The 15,063-nt window shown below is 42.2% G+C and overlaps 1 protein-coding gene across 7 annotated transcripts in view; it reads right to left on the reverse strand.

Annotated features, from left to right (window-relative positions):
• Positions 1-15,063, reverse strand: part of mpp7a (MAGUK p55 scaffold protein 7a) — a 417,410-nt gene that overhangs the window by 149,535 nt on the left and 252,812 nt on the right. For all 7 annotated transcript variants that reach the window (XM_068007174.1, XM_068007182.1, XM_068007172.1 and 4 more), the window contains one exon: positions 10,190-10,270. In XM_068007174.1, coding sequence (XP_067863275.1) covers positions 10,190-10,270 — 81 coding nt within the window. The remainder of the gene's footprint in view (positions 1-10,189; positions 10,271-15,063) is intronic.

Below are 15,063 nucleotides of genomic sequence, written 5' to 3' on the forward strand. Positions count from 1 at the left end.
GCACCGGACACGACAACGGCAAAACACCAAGCCCAGTCGACCCTGCAAGGTCCTCCTTACTAACATCTGGGGACTTGTGCCAAAATTGGGAGAGCTGTCCCACAGACTAGTCAAGCAACAGCCTGACATAGCCACAATCACAGAATCATATCTTTCAGCCAACGTCCCAGACTCTTCCATCACCATCCCTGGGTATGTCCTGTCCCACCGGCAGGACAGACCCACCAGAGGTGGCGGTACAGTGATATACAGTCAGGAGGGAGTGGCCCTGGGAGTCCTCAACATTGACTCTGGACCCCATGGAATCTCATGGCATCAGGTCAAACATGGGCAAGGAAACCTCCTGCTGATGACCACCTACCGTCCTCCCTCAGCTGATGAATCAGTCCTCCTCCATGTTGAGCACCACTTGGAGGAAGCACTGAGGGTAGCAAGGGCACAAAATGTACTCTGGGCGGGGGACTTCAATGTCCATCACCAAGAGTGGCTCGGTAGCACCACTACTGACCGAGCTGGCCGAGTCCTGAAGGACATAGCTGCCAGACGGGGCCTGCGGCAGGTGGTGAGCGAACCAACACGAGGGAAAAACTTACTTGACCTCGTCCTCACCAATCTACCTGTCGCAACTGCATCTGTCCATGACAGTATTGGCAGGAGTGACCACCGCACAGTCCTCGTGGAGATGAAGTCCCGTCTTTGCACTGAGGACACCATCCAACGTGTTGTGTGGCACTACCACCGTGCTAAATGGGATAGATTCAGAATGGATCGAGCAGCTCAAAACTGGGCATCCATGAGGCGCTGTGGGCCATCAGCAGCAGCAGAATTGTATTCCAGCACAATCTGTAACCTCATGGCCCGGCATATTCCTCACTCTACCATTACCAACAAGCCAGGGGATCAACCCTGGCTCAATGAGGAGTGCAGAAGAGCATGCCAGGAGCAGCACCAGGCGTACCTAAAAATGAGGTGCCAACCTGGTGAAGCTACAACACAGGACTACATGCAAGCTAAACAGCGGAAGCAACATGCTATAGACAGAGCTAAGCGATTCCACAACCAACGGATCAGATCAAAGCTCTGCAGTCCTGCCACATCCAGTCGTGAATGGTGGTGGACAATTAAACAACTAACGGGAGGAGGAGGCTCTGCAAACATCCCCATTCTCAATGATGGCGGAGTCCAGCACGTGAGTGCAAAAGACAAGGCTGAAGCGTTTGCAACCATCTTCAGCCAGAAGTGCCGAGTGGATGATCTATCTCGGCCTCCTCCCGATATCCCCACCATCATGGAAGCCAGTCTTCGGCCAATTCGATTCACTCCACGTGATATCAAGAAACGGCTGAGTGCACTGGATACAGCAAAGGCTATGGGCCCCGACAACATCCCAGCTGCAGTGCTGAAGACTTGTGCTCCAGAACTAGCTGCGCCTCTAGCCAAGCTGTTCCAGTACAGCTACAACACTGGCATCTACCCGACAATGTGGAAAATTGCCCAGGTATGTCCTGTCCACAAAAAGCAGGACAAATCCAATCCAGCCAATTACCGCCCCATCAGTCTACTCTCAATCATCAGCAAAGTGATGGAAGGTGTCGTCGACAGTGCTATCAAGCGGCACTGACTCACGAATAACCTGCTCACCGATGCTCAGTTTGGGTTCCGCCAGGACCACTCGGCTCCAGACCTCATTACAGCCTTGGTCCAAACATGGACAAAAGAACTGAATTCCAGAGGTGAGGTGAGAGTGGCTGCCCTTGACATCAAGGCAGCATTTGACCGAGTGTGGCATCAAGGAGCCCTCGTAAAATTGAAGTCAATGGGAATCAGGGGGAAAACTCTCCAGTGGCTGGAGTCATACCTGGCACAAAGGAAGATGGTAGTGGTTGTTGGAGGCCAATCATCTCAGCCCCAGGGCATTGCTGCAGGAGTTCCTCAGGGCAGTGTCCTTGGCCCAACCATCTTCAGCTGCTTCATCAATGACCTTCCCTCCATCATAAGGTCAGAAATGGGGATGTTCGCTGATGACTGCACCGTGTTCAGTTCCATTCGCAACCCCTCAGATAATGAAGCAGTCCGAGCCCGCATGCAGCAAGACCTGGACAACATCCAGGCTTGGGCTCATAAGTGGCAAGTAACATTCGCGCCAGATAAGTGCCAGGCAATGACCATCTCCAACAAGAGAGAGTCTAACCATCTCCCCCTGACATTTAACGGCATTACCATCGCCGAATCCCCCACCATCAACATCTTGGGGGTCACCATTGACCAGAAACTTAACTGGACCAGCCATATAAATACTGTGGCTGCAAGAGCAGGTCAGAGGCTGGGTATTCTGCGGCGAGTGACTCACCTCCTGACTCCCCAAAGCCTTTCCACCAACTACAAGGCACAAGTCAGGAGTGTGATGGAATACTCTCCACTTGCCTGGATGAGTGCAGCTCCAACAACACTCAAGAAGCTCGACACCATCCAAGATAAAGCAGCCCGCTTGATTGGCACCCCATCCACCACCCTAAACATTCACTCCCTTCACCACCGGCGCACTGTGGCTGCAGTGTGCACTATCCACAGGATGCACTGCAGCAACTCGCCAAGGCTTCTTCGACAGCACCTCCCAAACCCGCGACCTCTACCACCTAGAAGGACAAGCGCAGCAGGCGCATGGAAACACCACCTGCACGTTCCCCTCCAAGTCACACACCATCCCGACTTGGAAATATATCGCCGTTCCTTCATTGTCGCTGGGTCAAAATCCTGGAACTCACTTCCTAACAGCACTGTGGGAGAACCGTCACCACACGGACTGCAGCGGTTCAAGAAGGCGGCTCACCACCACCTTCTCGAGGGCAATTAGGGATGGGCAATAAATGCTGGCCTCAGCAGCGACGCCCACATCCCGTGAACGAATAAAAAAAAAAGAGGTTGAGTCGATTGGGACTCGACTCATTGGAGTTCAGAAGAATGAGAGGCGATCTTATTGAAACACACAAGATTGTGAAGGGGCTTGATCGGGTGGATGCGGTAAGGATGTTCCCAAGGATGGGTGAAGCTATAACGAGGGGACATGATCTTAGAATAAAGGGCTGCTCTTTCAAAACTGAGATGAGGAGAAACTTCTTCACTCAGAGGGTAGTAGGTCTGTGGAATTTGCTGCCCCAGGAAGCTGTGGAAGCTACATCATTAAATAAATTTAAAACAGAAATAGACAGTTTCCTAGAAGTAAAAGGAATTAGGGGTTACGGGGAGCGGGCAGGAAATTGGACATGAATTTAGATTTGAGGTTCGGATCAGATCAGCCATGATCTTGTTGAATGGCGGAGCAGGCTCGAGGGGCCGATTGGCCTACTCCTGCTCCTATTTCTTATGTTCTTATGACCAGCATAAATGCATTTAAGGGGATGCTAGATAAACACGAGGGAGAAAGGAATAGACAGATATGGTGATAGGGTGAGATGAAGTAAGGGGCAGGGGGGGGGGGGGTCGTGTGGAGCATGAACACCAGCATGGACCTGTTGGGCCTATTTCTGTGTTATACATTCTATGTAATACGTAATGAATTATACCAGAGCTTAAAGGGTTAAATTATGACGACAGGTTGCATAAACGTGGCATGTATTCCCCTGATTTTAGAAGGGTGAGGGCTGATCGAATTGAGATGTATAAAATGATGAAGGGATTTGATAGGGTAGATACAGAGAAACTATTTCCTCTGGTGAGGGAACCCATCGAAAGCGTAATCTTAAAATTAGAGCTGGGCCTCTTAGGAGTAAAATCGAAGCATTTTTTTCCACACAAAGCTTGGTGAAAATCTGGATCTCGCTCCTCCAGAAGGCTGTGAATGCTTGGCCAATTGCTATTTTCAAGACTGAGGATGATAAATTTTTGTTAGGTAATGGTATCAAGGGACATGGAACAAAGGCAGGTAAATGCAATTTAAGTACAGATCATTCAAGCTCAAGGGGCTAAATGGCCTACTCTTGTTCCTATGTCCCAATGTTCCTATGATTGCCTTCAAGGGTCGGAGAAAAATTTCCCCGGATTATTTTCCCCAGAATCGGCCGAGATTTTTTTCTGCCTTTTTTGCCTCTCCCAGGAAATTAGACTCTGCAGCACAGGAACAGGCCATTCAGTCCAACTGTTCTATGCCGGCGTTTATGCTCCACGAGCCTCCTCCCTCCCGACTTCATCTAATCCTGTCAGCATACCCTTCTATTCCTTTCTCCATTGTGTACTTATCTAGCTTCCCTTTAAGTGCATCTATGCTATTTGCCTCAACATAGTTGCTAGTGGGTGGGAGCATTGGGATTCATGATGCTTGATTGCAGTATGACTAAGGGACAGCATCGATGGACCAGCAAGTCTTTTCCTGTCCATCATTTTCATATGTTTGTATGCATCTTCTTCAATTTTAGTTTGTTTCTAACCTCTATTTACCCACTGCATCCTGAAACTTGAAGTAGTCTCTCTTTTTAAATGGTATATATTTATTCAGCACATTTGCAATCTCCTTTTTAAAAATAATCCATTATTGGTCTATAGTCTTGTGCGTCAATTTCTCTTATCTCACCTAGCTCACATATCTTTTTAAAATTTGCATTATTGCAATCTGGCGCCCTTATTTTTCTTACTTAACTTTTTTTTATGCTCTCTATTCGGACCTCAAATCTGATCATTTTATATTCACTATTCCTGAGATGCTCACCCACATTTAACTTATCTACCTGATCAATGTTGGTACGCATAACTAGATCCAATAATGCCCTTAGCCTTGTAATCATATGATCATACTGCTTGAAAAAGAGTCCTGCTCACATTTTAGAAATTCCATTCCCTCTTCTACATTTGCTCCCTCCCTGTCCAAATTAATAAGTGGGTAATTAAAAATCTCCTAGAACAATAATTGTTACTCCTGCTCATCTCCCCAATCCTCTTCTCTTCCCCTCCCACAAATGGGGGGGGGGGGGGGGCAGTGGTCTGTAGTACACTCCCAGTAACATAACAATCATTTCTTAAAAATCTTTGATCTCGAACTATATGGACTCTGTACAAAACTATTTTTTGTGTCAGTCCTCTTTGCAGTATGTATTTCCCCTTCAGCAATATTTGCACTCCCCCTTTCTAATCCTATTCTGTCCCTCCCATCATTATTTCAAGTTTAGTTATACCATACCAATCTAAATTGGAAACTGTGTTAGTGTATCCCTTTAAGGTGTTACATGCTAGTTACGTAAATGCAATTTGGGTGACCATTCACTTGAGTAGTACTGACAAAATTGGAATTGGCTGGCATTGCATAGTATAAATGGCCTATAAAAGCAAATTGTTAAGTTTTGAATTGATGTATTAATTTCATTCCAACTTCATTTCATTTTTTTTTTATTGATAGCCCCACACAAAGCCAGTCCAGCTCAGTGTGGGTGTTAGGATTTGATTTAATTTGTCTTGAGTTTCTTCAATGTAAAAGTTGCTGTTGGGAACATTACCCCACCCAGGCAGAAAGTAGCTACATTGGGCAGTTGATGTTATTTTAGAAGTTTACAAAGACTCTATTTTCCACCAATTTCAGTAGGAAAGACCACAACTAGATCTTAATGCTGCCAGACAAAAATATTCACTCTGATCTTACTCTATAGACTAAGCAAAAAGCTACCTTTAGAAATGTGCATAAAAAGGTACCTTGAAGCATCACCATGTCTGGTTTTTTTAAGTGACTTCTTTGAAGCGCATCACTGTTTACCTCCATGATTAGCTGGCCTGAAGCCTAAAACTGATTGTTGAACTTGGCAATATCGTGTTCAATTATCATTCTGGCATAGAATTTCACAGTTGAGAACTGGGATGGTTCTTCACAAGGCTTTATGGTACTTTAGAACATAAGGAGGCAATAAAAAGACCATTCATTCCATTAAACTTCCTCCTTATATTGTCCACCTTATCATGAATTCCACCTCAACCATTTCACTTTGAGAAAACATTCTGCATAAATGCTCCATGAACTTAAGCAAACACCAGAATATTGATCTGTCTCTGCATCGCCAATACTCAGTCCTAATCTGCTATCCTCAACAGGCAAGTCCTACCACTTCTCCAGTGCAGAAGCAGAAAACCTATGTCTCATGGAGTATTTAACCATCTCACTCTTCACTTCATTCAAAATCCTATCCAGCTTCTTTCTTAATGGCGTTAATTGACCAAGTGTTAAGTGCTTTTGCTTGAAGTCAGTTCCACATATCTACTACTCTGCAGGTGGAATAAAGGTTTCTTTTACTAATCTTTCATCTTGCTTGAGACTCGGTAATTTAAAACCCACATCCCCTCATTCTCTGTCTTTTCAGTTAGCTATTTGAGTTACTCTGTATCAACATAATTTGTTTCTCTCAGCAGTTTAAAGACATGGATCATGTTCCATTAGCAAAAACAAGTCTTTCCTGAGATTAGTTCCACCAACCCCAGTCCGAAAGCTCTCCTTGTTGCAATTCTCTAGACTTTGAAGGAATGCACCAGTTACTTTTGACGGTAAGGTGCTCAAAATTGCATATAATATTCCAAATGTGGTCTCAAGTGATTTATACAAGGTTAGACTAGTTTGTGCTTACTTAGTCAAATGCATTTTAAATTATTTATTTATCTATTCTTGGGATGGTGTTGCTGGCAAGGCTGGTATTGACTGCCCATCTCTAGATGCCCTGTGTTGGTGGTGGGACTTCTTCCTGAACTGCTGCAGTCCATATGGTGAAGGTACTTCACAATGTTAGGTGGGGAATGGTTTGATACAGCTGAGTGGCTTGCTCGGCCGTTAACCACGTTGGTGTGGGACTGGAATGACATATGGACCAGACTGGGTCAGGATACCAGGCTTCCTTCCCTAAAGGGCACTCATAAAACAGTTTGGTTTTTAAGACAATCAGACAGCTTTCATGGTCATGTTCACTGATACCAGCTTTTTATTTACCGATTTTTTAAAAACATAAATTCAAATTCTCAAACTGCCATTAAGGGATTGGGATTTATACTCTCTGGATTATTAGTCCAAGCCTCTGGAACGCTCGTCCAGTAACACACTATGCTACCGTACCCCATCAAATTCTATTACTTGATCAGTTTTGTTTGTAACTGCTTCACACGGGCTAGAAACTCTCAGTAAATCATCACTAAACAATTCAAATAATTTTCATTTTCTAACTTTGCTAACAGGAATCCTTCATTTTGTATCCATTTGCTGATTTTACCTTTATATTAAAATTTGACATCCGTTACCCAGTATGCTTAAATGGTTTGATCTTTATGAACCCTGCTCATCTCTTATTTCTGGCAACATATCTTGGTACCAGAGGGTAGGGATAGAAGGAGTTAAGTAAGGGAGCAGGGATATAGAGTTTTGGATCAGCAGCCATTATATGTGCATAATGGAGCAGTGCTGAAGCAAGGTTATAGCATTAACAGTACCAGGGTTCAGATGCAAGAGGAAGGCGATATTCATTTAAGAGAAGTCTAAAGAAAGTTGGATGGAATCTGCAGCTGGTCTGGCAGACAGGGATTGAGGTATTTTCTTCTCATAATAATCATGCTCAGGTACGCCGTCAAGTGACACCAGTTGCTGGCCAGCAATGGCAGAGTCCAGAAGTTGATCTCAGTGCGCAGGAACTATGAGATATATTCCATGAGGATGTTAGAAACTGCGGTTAAAGACGTTGGAGAAATCCAGGGTCATAACCAGAAAAGTCGCTCAGGTGCTGAAGGACCATTGGCTGCACAGTGGTGGAGGGGGAAAACAGTGACTGGAGAAGGATTGTAGTTTGTGGTCTCATCACATTGTGTGGTAATGCCGAGCCTTCAGCTGATACCTTTTATTTCTCCAAGACACACTACTCCACTGAACTCCCAGTAACTGTTTTCTGTTGAATTAAGTCCTCGGCACCAGGTATCAGTCACTGAACAACCACATTATTTTTTTTTGGTGGGTGGTGGGGGAGTGTGATAGAAAAAGATAAAGGTGGCAACTGTGAGGAATCACTGCTTGTAACATTGTGGTTGTTCCCACTGAAATTCCACTGCAGACTGAGCTGTATTTGAGACAAAAAGGACCTTTATCTGGAGTTTTAACCCTTCACACTTGCTTTTTATTTCTATAAACATTCGTACATTGGATTTTGCACAGAACTTGAGCAATATAGTTACAACTATTTTAATTACATTTTTAAAAATAAATTGTGATAGCTTTACATCACTTAACGGTGAGCAAGTACTGAATTGCTGGCAAACATCACTTTAAAAATAGACCTCCTGCAGTTGGAAATACATCCTGGCGCTGCCTCTCTGGCTTATGCCAACGTTGGAGATAAAGGGCACAAAACCATCACACAAAAATGGATGTTAGAAAATGCTGCCATATATTTTGAAGGCGGCAATGTCAAAAACTCAAAGGAGCGGAGTGCTATTTTGCTCTGTCACATTTTCCTCAGCTGCTATCGAGTAACCTTTACAACCTTATGCGTTCTGACCTGAGGCAATGGAAATAGTTTTACAATACATGTCAACCGCAACTACCTTCAAAGATACGTTACAAGAAAAACAGTTTAAAAAAAGACAAATTTAAATAAATAAGCAACCAGAAATCTCACTTGCCCTTCATTTCAAAAGGCCAGTGATACCACAAATCAGGTTTATTATTTTAGATTTACTTAATACAGCACATCTTGTGCCAGTGTAAAGTACTTTTTGCATTGCACTGATGCAAAATGGGAGTAGTTTAGCAGCAGTATGATTGCTGAACTGCAATAGCATGTCATTTTTCATCCCACTCAAGGCAATTTGGAAACAAACATATTTATGATGCTGCACACTGGCTGCAACATAACTGCAAAAGCTCCAAAGCAACTTTATAAAAGTTTTAAAAATTAAGTCTGAAAAGAATTCAGATGGTCCACTAAATCACATCGAAGTTTCTCATGTAAATTGGCCAACTACTCCATCTGCTGCATTCCAACATTAGAAATGTAATCAACAGTCAGACGACACAGCCACAAAACTCCACTGTCCTCACTTTGGGAGCACTGGAATCAGCACCATAACCTTGTACTGTCAGTTCACACCACTCCAAAAAAGTTATCAATATTATGCTGGCCACAACAATATAACTACACCATATTTTATTGTAATGTTATTTTAAGTTTTTTAAAAAAAAAATCCTATTTCTTGCTTCCTGCCTAGAGTCCCAAAGCAATTAAATGTCAGGTTCAATGTCAAAAGCATAAGTCTATCCCCCGTCACTGCAAGGCAAACCTGAGGAAGAAGTGACCATACTTCTTAAAATATGTAAAAACTATAGATCTCTGAATAGAACCAAAATGTTTGAGAAAATAAATAGTTTACACAGTAGGTGCTTCTGTTTTTAGGCCAGATTAATTCTTTAGCTTTAACCCTTCAGAGTAAAAATGTATCATTTCAGAAAAGTGCCAAATCATCATGGGTAAAAAGCAAGATTTTGTGAAGCTCATATCAATGTAATAAACCAGGTTCAGAGAAACAGTGTCAGATAAACCCATCACATCAGGACCTATGTGATAGCCTCTATTCTTGCCACTCCCCCACACAGGATCAGATCTCACCCATTAGCCAACTGCAAAGCAAAATTCATAGCTAGGGACTTTGTATTCAAAGTTGTGATTGTAATGATTGCACAGCTACTTCTGCCTCTCAAGTCAGACACTGATCATATTTATTTCCTCAATGTGTCAGTTTTTTTTCTGCCTCTTTGGGAACTTACCAATTGGTAAAATGGTTGACTTGGATAGAAAATGATTTCACAAGATGCATCAAAAAGACAAACCAATAGTATCTAAAATGTCTTGTTCATTAGGACATCATGACCTGGCTGCTTATCATTATAGCACATCTTCATCAGTCATCTTCAGTCAGGATTTCAGATTCAGATTTCCAATGCTTGACGTTAAATGTGTTATTTAATCAGGAGTCAATACTTAAGGCAAACTTAATAAATAAGACTTTTAGGTACCATTACACCCAATCAGCCTGTTAACAGAAACGATCATGAGTTAAAACATTTTCTATGTCAGACGTAATGCTTTTTAAGCGCACAGAATTTATAGAGTACACAAATGTGATAAAGCTAAGGAAAGCTGAAATTTCAGATCTGAGGTTGGATTAGACACGTGTAACATGTCCTCACCTTGAGATGGGGCTGTGACAGCAGCTTCACCAGTTCTCTGATCTCACTGTTCATTGGCATGTTGTGCAGATCCTCAGTGAGCTATGAAACATAATGAAATGATAGAGAAAATTTCAGTAAAAGATTGTTTTCACTCCCTGCATCAGTGACATCTGAGAATCTATCTTGTTCAAGGCTATTACTTTCTAGGGTGTTCAAACGAAGGCCAGCATGAAGAATAACAGACCATTAATCACCGCTCTTTTTTTTTCTAGCCCTCAGTGGACCAGCTTTGGCCAGAGCCCTTCAGCTCACTTAAGTTCAGCTAATCATATGTGGCAACTCGACAGCAAGATCAAGCTTTGATTTATTACATGGAAGGGTGAATCCAAATACCCACTGTACAGAAAAGTCTTCGTAAACAAAACATGGGTCTCACAGAGGAAGGATCAATTCCTGACATTCACTTTGTAATCTGCTTTCAGTGCAGTGGTGAAATCGACACCACCACTTGCAGACTGTGCTGCTGTTCTAATGGTGCAGATCAGTGTACCCCCACTCATGTTGACTAAATACTGCAAATGGAAAGCGTGGCACACATTAACTGCTTTTATTCCATCTGCACTGGTTTGAAACCTGTAAAATAAAACTCAATTTGCCTTGTGCATTTAATTATTAACAAACTTTTCACAACTTTCAACAGATGTCTATTGCTCAAACTCCACAGTTAACACTAATGCATAATCTGATGTTTTCAGGTTACTTAATTGATGTGTTTGTGATTCCTTCAAGAACAAAAAGTAATGGATATAATAACAGGTATGTGACCAGCTTTGAAGAAATCAGCAGGTGTAACACCTTTGCGGCACCACCTTTTCTCAGTTGCACTCCTTCCCATCTCAAATTAGTCAGCAAATACATATATAGAGTTACATAGAGTCTACAGCACAAAACAGGCCATTCGGCCCAACTTGTCGATGCTGGCATTTATGCTCCACACAAGCCTCCTCCCACCCCTCTTCATCTAATCCCATCAGTGTATCCTTCTACTCCTTTCTCCCTCACATGCTTATCTAGCTTCCCCTTAAATGCATCTATGTTATTTGCATCTCCCAAGATGGCTTCTCCTCCTGTCCCGTGTGGTCACCCTGGGAGTGCCCCAAAACTCCATCACTGCCCTCTCATTTTCTTCATCTACACACTGCCTCTCTGTCACATCATTCATAAGCATGGAGTCAGCTTCCATATGCATACTTCTTACACTCAGCTCTATCTCTTCATTACAACCCTCAACTCCATAACCATCATTGTGCTATCCTTCTGCTTGGCCAACATCAAAATCGTGGCTAAGCAAAAACTTCTGGCAATTTAGTATCGGCAAGATTATCTAGTTCACCTCCCATCATAAATTGTGCAACCTAGCCCTTAATTCCACTTTCCTCCCCAGCTGCTCACTCAGGCTGAAACAGGCAACCTGTACCTTGAACAGAGCTTCAGACATATTTTATCCATCAACAAAACTGTCATGTCCATCTCTGAAATATCTCTCCAGCCACATCTCATCCTCAACCACCGCTGAAACAATTATTTGTGTCTTAGTTACCTCCAGGTTTCTCGAACTCTCTCTTCGTTGCTCCACACACCCACGATCCCCCTCCCCCCCTCCAGTTCCATTCGACATAACACTTCCATTGGCTGCCCATCCCCCAATGCATTAAATTAAAAAATCTCATCCCCATTTACTCATTACTTCTGCGACTTTCTCTAGCCTGTGCCAGCACATGTGCTTTGCTCCTTTAACTCTGGCCTTCACTCCCTTTTGCAACCCCACCCCATCTTTGGTGGCAGACCAATCAGCTGAAACAATCTCCTTAAACCCATCCACCTGGGTACCTCTCTTCTCACCTGAAAAATCACCTCAAAAACACTACATAATTGCAAGCTGTAATTGCAAGGAACTCCACTCATTGCAAATTCAATGTTCGTAAAATGTGAAAGATGCACTTAGCTCTTGCCATCACTGAAAAGGTTAAAAACAAAGTTTAAAAACCTTGCTTTTTACTAGTTAAAGTTGTACTTCAGGAGGTCTCACACTACTTACCAGAATTCAATCTGGTCGATCTCACTCCTGATCGATACTGCACACTGTGTGTTATGTAAAGCTGAAACCGCTCTATGACTAATAATAGTCTTATTTGATGGGTCTTAACAGGGTTCTATGTTGAAGAGTTTTCCAAGCTTTGTTTGTTTAGGGAAGACGAGCCAGAATAGCCACGCGTCATTCTCATCATGTCAAAGACATGTGCAAATGATGCAATGATAAAGCAAAGCTGTAAATCACATCAGAAAGTGTACTTGTAAACAAATGACCAACACTTTTCCATTAAGAGTGCTCCTTTAAACCACTTTAACATCCAAAACTTATGGCAGTTAAGTCTCACATAGATAAGAACAATAAAAAGTTTATGAATTTGCCCTAACAGTAGAAGTTGTAAGGTGGAATTGAGTTTCATAATGCATGAAAAAGCTGGAATATTTATACAATTAGGAAAAGAATTCAAAACCTGGTCAATGCATTAGGTTTTTTTCATTTTTTTGGATGAAATAATTTGGTTCAGATTACATACATCTGTCATTCAAGCATTTAACTGGGTGATCAACATAACACAACCACTATACAAATTTTACATTTTTATCTGAACCCGAAAGTAACATTTTTACTCTTTCTTCCTTTCCAGGAGAGAAGTTAGTGGTGGGGTGGGGTGGGGTGGGGTGGGGGGTTCCCACATAATTTGCAGTTTAAATGTTTACATATGAATAAGTGTCAAAGATGAAGAGAAGTGAAACATGGCCATAATATATAGTAACATTTTTATGTGAAACAAACCAGCATGTGTACACAGATTGTGGATAGAGTGTTGCTGTTTTTGTTATTGAGACATAGGATATACTGTATTACATAGGTGGGGGAGATTAACTCAAATGAGGTCATCAATCCTCATCTCATGATCTGTTTATACTACCACTGTACACTCAATTTTGGCAAACAGCTATTTTTTCAAGCCAATAATAACCAATTTCATGGCAGGAAAGTGGTGCATGTGTTGTCACCATTACCAACTAATTTATACTATGAAAATAATGGAATGCAGGTTTTTTTTAATATGCTAGTTCATCTTCCATGCAGTTGTTCACAAAAATATAAAATAAATCTGTTTTCCCCTCTCATTCTCTGATTCTTTCCATCTTACTCAACTTTGTCTTCCATTCGTTCTTCCTCACAGATGTTCTCCTATTGTCAACTCTATATCTGTGTTTGTTTATGACTCCTTTCTCCTTATTCTGTCTCCTGTCTCATTGTTCTCCCGATGCATTTCTCTTGCTGTATGCTTGGCACTCTATGCCTTTGACACACTTACTCTCTCTCTCAATGTTTGTCTGCCTGTGTTTGTTTTTTTTTTAAATCTGCATATCTCACAACTCTCATTTTCCCCTACCCATCATAGAAATCTGGAGCCAGACTTGGGGCTCCAAACCTCAGATGCAGAAATGATCTCATTCCTCTCTGCAAGCAGAAGCTTGATGCCTGTGCTATGTTGTTGTCTTGGTACGACAAGGGTGTTGAGATTGTAGGTTGGGAGTGGGAATGTAGGGGCTTAACTTCACACTGATAATTGGACCAGGAACATAAGATTGTTCCTTGGTAATCATGAGAGTATTAATGCATTAATGAGTATGTGGTTTGCATAGATGAATTGGGACACCATCAGTGACTATGGACAAAATCTTATTTATTTATATACTTAGAAATCAAACAGATGAATTACAAATTGTTATACCAATAGTAAATAATAATTTACAAATCTAAAAGTTACATCACAAGTGCCTGAAATAAACTCAGTTACCAAGAACATAAATGTGATAGTGACAAAGAAATGAATAATGCTGCCTTTTTAAACAGTATTTAAAAGGGCACCAAATGTGTAGTCCCTACCTTAACAGTCAGTTAGGACTAGGAAAGCTATTACACTTGGAGTCAAGTCAGACCAGGCAAGCAAGGAGCTGGCTCCTGCTGCACACGGGGGAGTGGAGGCAAAGCTGGGGCACTCAAGATGTCTCAGTGAGAGGAAGTGAGCAGGGCAGGCGTATTTTAACAGATCTTAGTGGGAGGATGGGAGCAGAGCTGGAGTTTTTGTAGTGTGCCGCAGTATAAAGAGAGTGAGTGGACCTGGAGTAGGTATCAGTCGACGGAGAGGAGGAATCTGGAAGTGGAGCAAAGATCAGGCAGAGTGCTAAAATGTTCAGAATGGAGATCAACAGGGAAGGATCATGACAGCTGAAAATGGGTTGAATTCCCCTCTCTCTCTCTCCCTCCCTGCACCCTCAATGATCTGATTTATTGAAACACCACTGACCACTCAGCAACATTACAAGCTCATTAGAACATTAAATTCAGACAAAATTACATTCATACAACAGGCACGAGAACTACAAATATACACTCACCCTGAAAAAAAAACCTGCTTTTTAAGTACCATTTCTGAATTTCACTACATCTTGAAAACCCAAAGAAACAATGCTTATCATCTGTATAAAACCCAAAAATTCTCTATCCTACTGCAATATAATCAATTTCTGAAGTTGATTCAAAATGGCTACACTTAGAATATTAGACTGTATTAAACTCTTTACTTGCATACCCATTCCCTAAAATTTCATTTCCAATCCCAATGAGAATATATTTAGCTTCTTTAGGCTTTCTTCATTATTCACTGTCAGCTTGGGCTCAGTCGTAGCATTCTCACCTGTGTTAGAAAATTGTGAATTCAAGCTCCAAAGAATGAAGCACATAATCCAGGCCAACACTTTGGTGCTGTACTGCGGGACAATTGCAA

Source organism: Heptranchias perlo, chromosome 2 (genome assembly GCF_035084215.1).
Source record: "Heptranchias perlo isolate sHepPer1 chromosome 2, sHepPer1.hap1, whole genome shotgun sequence".
In the NCBI taxonomy this organism is placed as follows: domain Eukaryota; kingdom Metazoa; phylum Chordata; class Chondrichthyes; order Hexanchiformes; family Hexanchidae; genus Heptranchias; species Heptranchias perlo.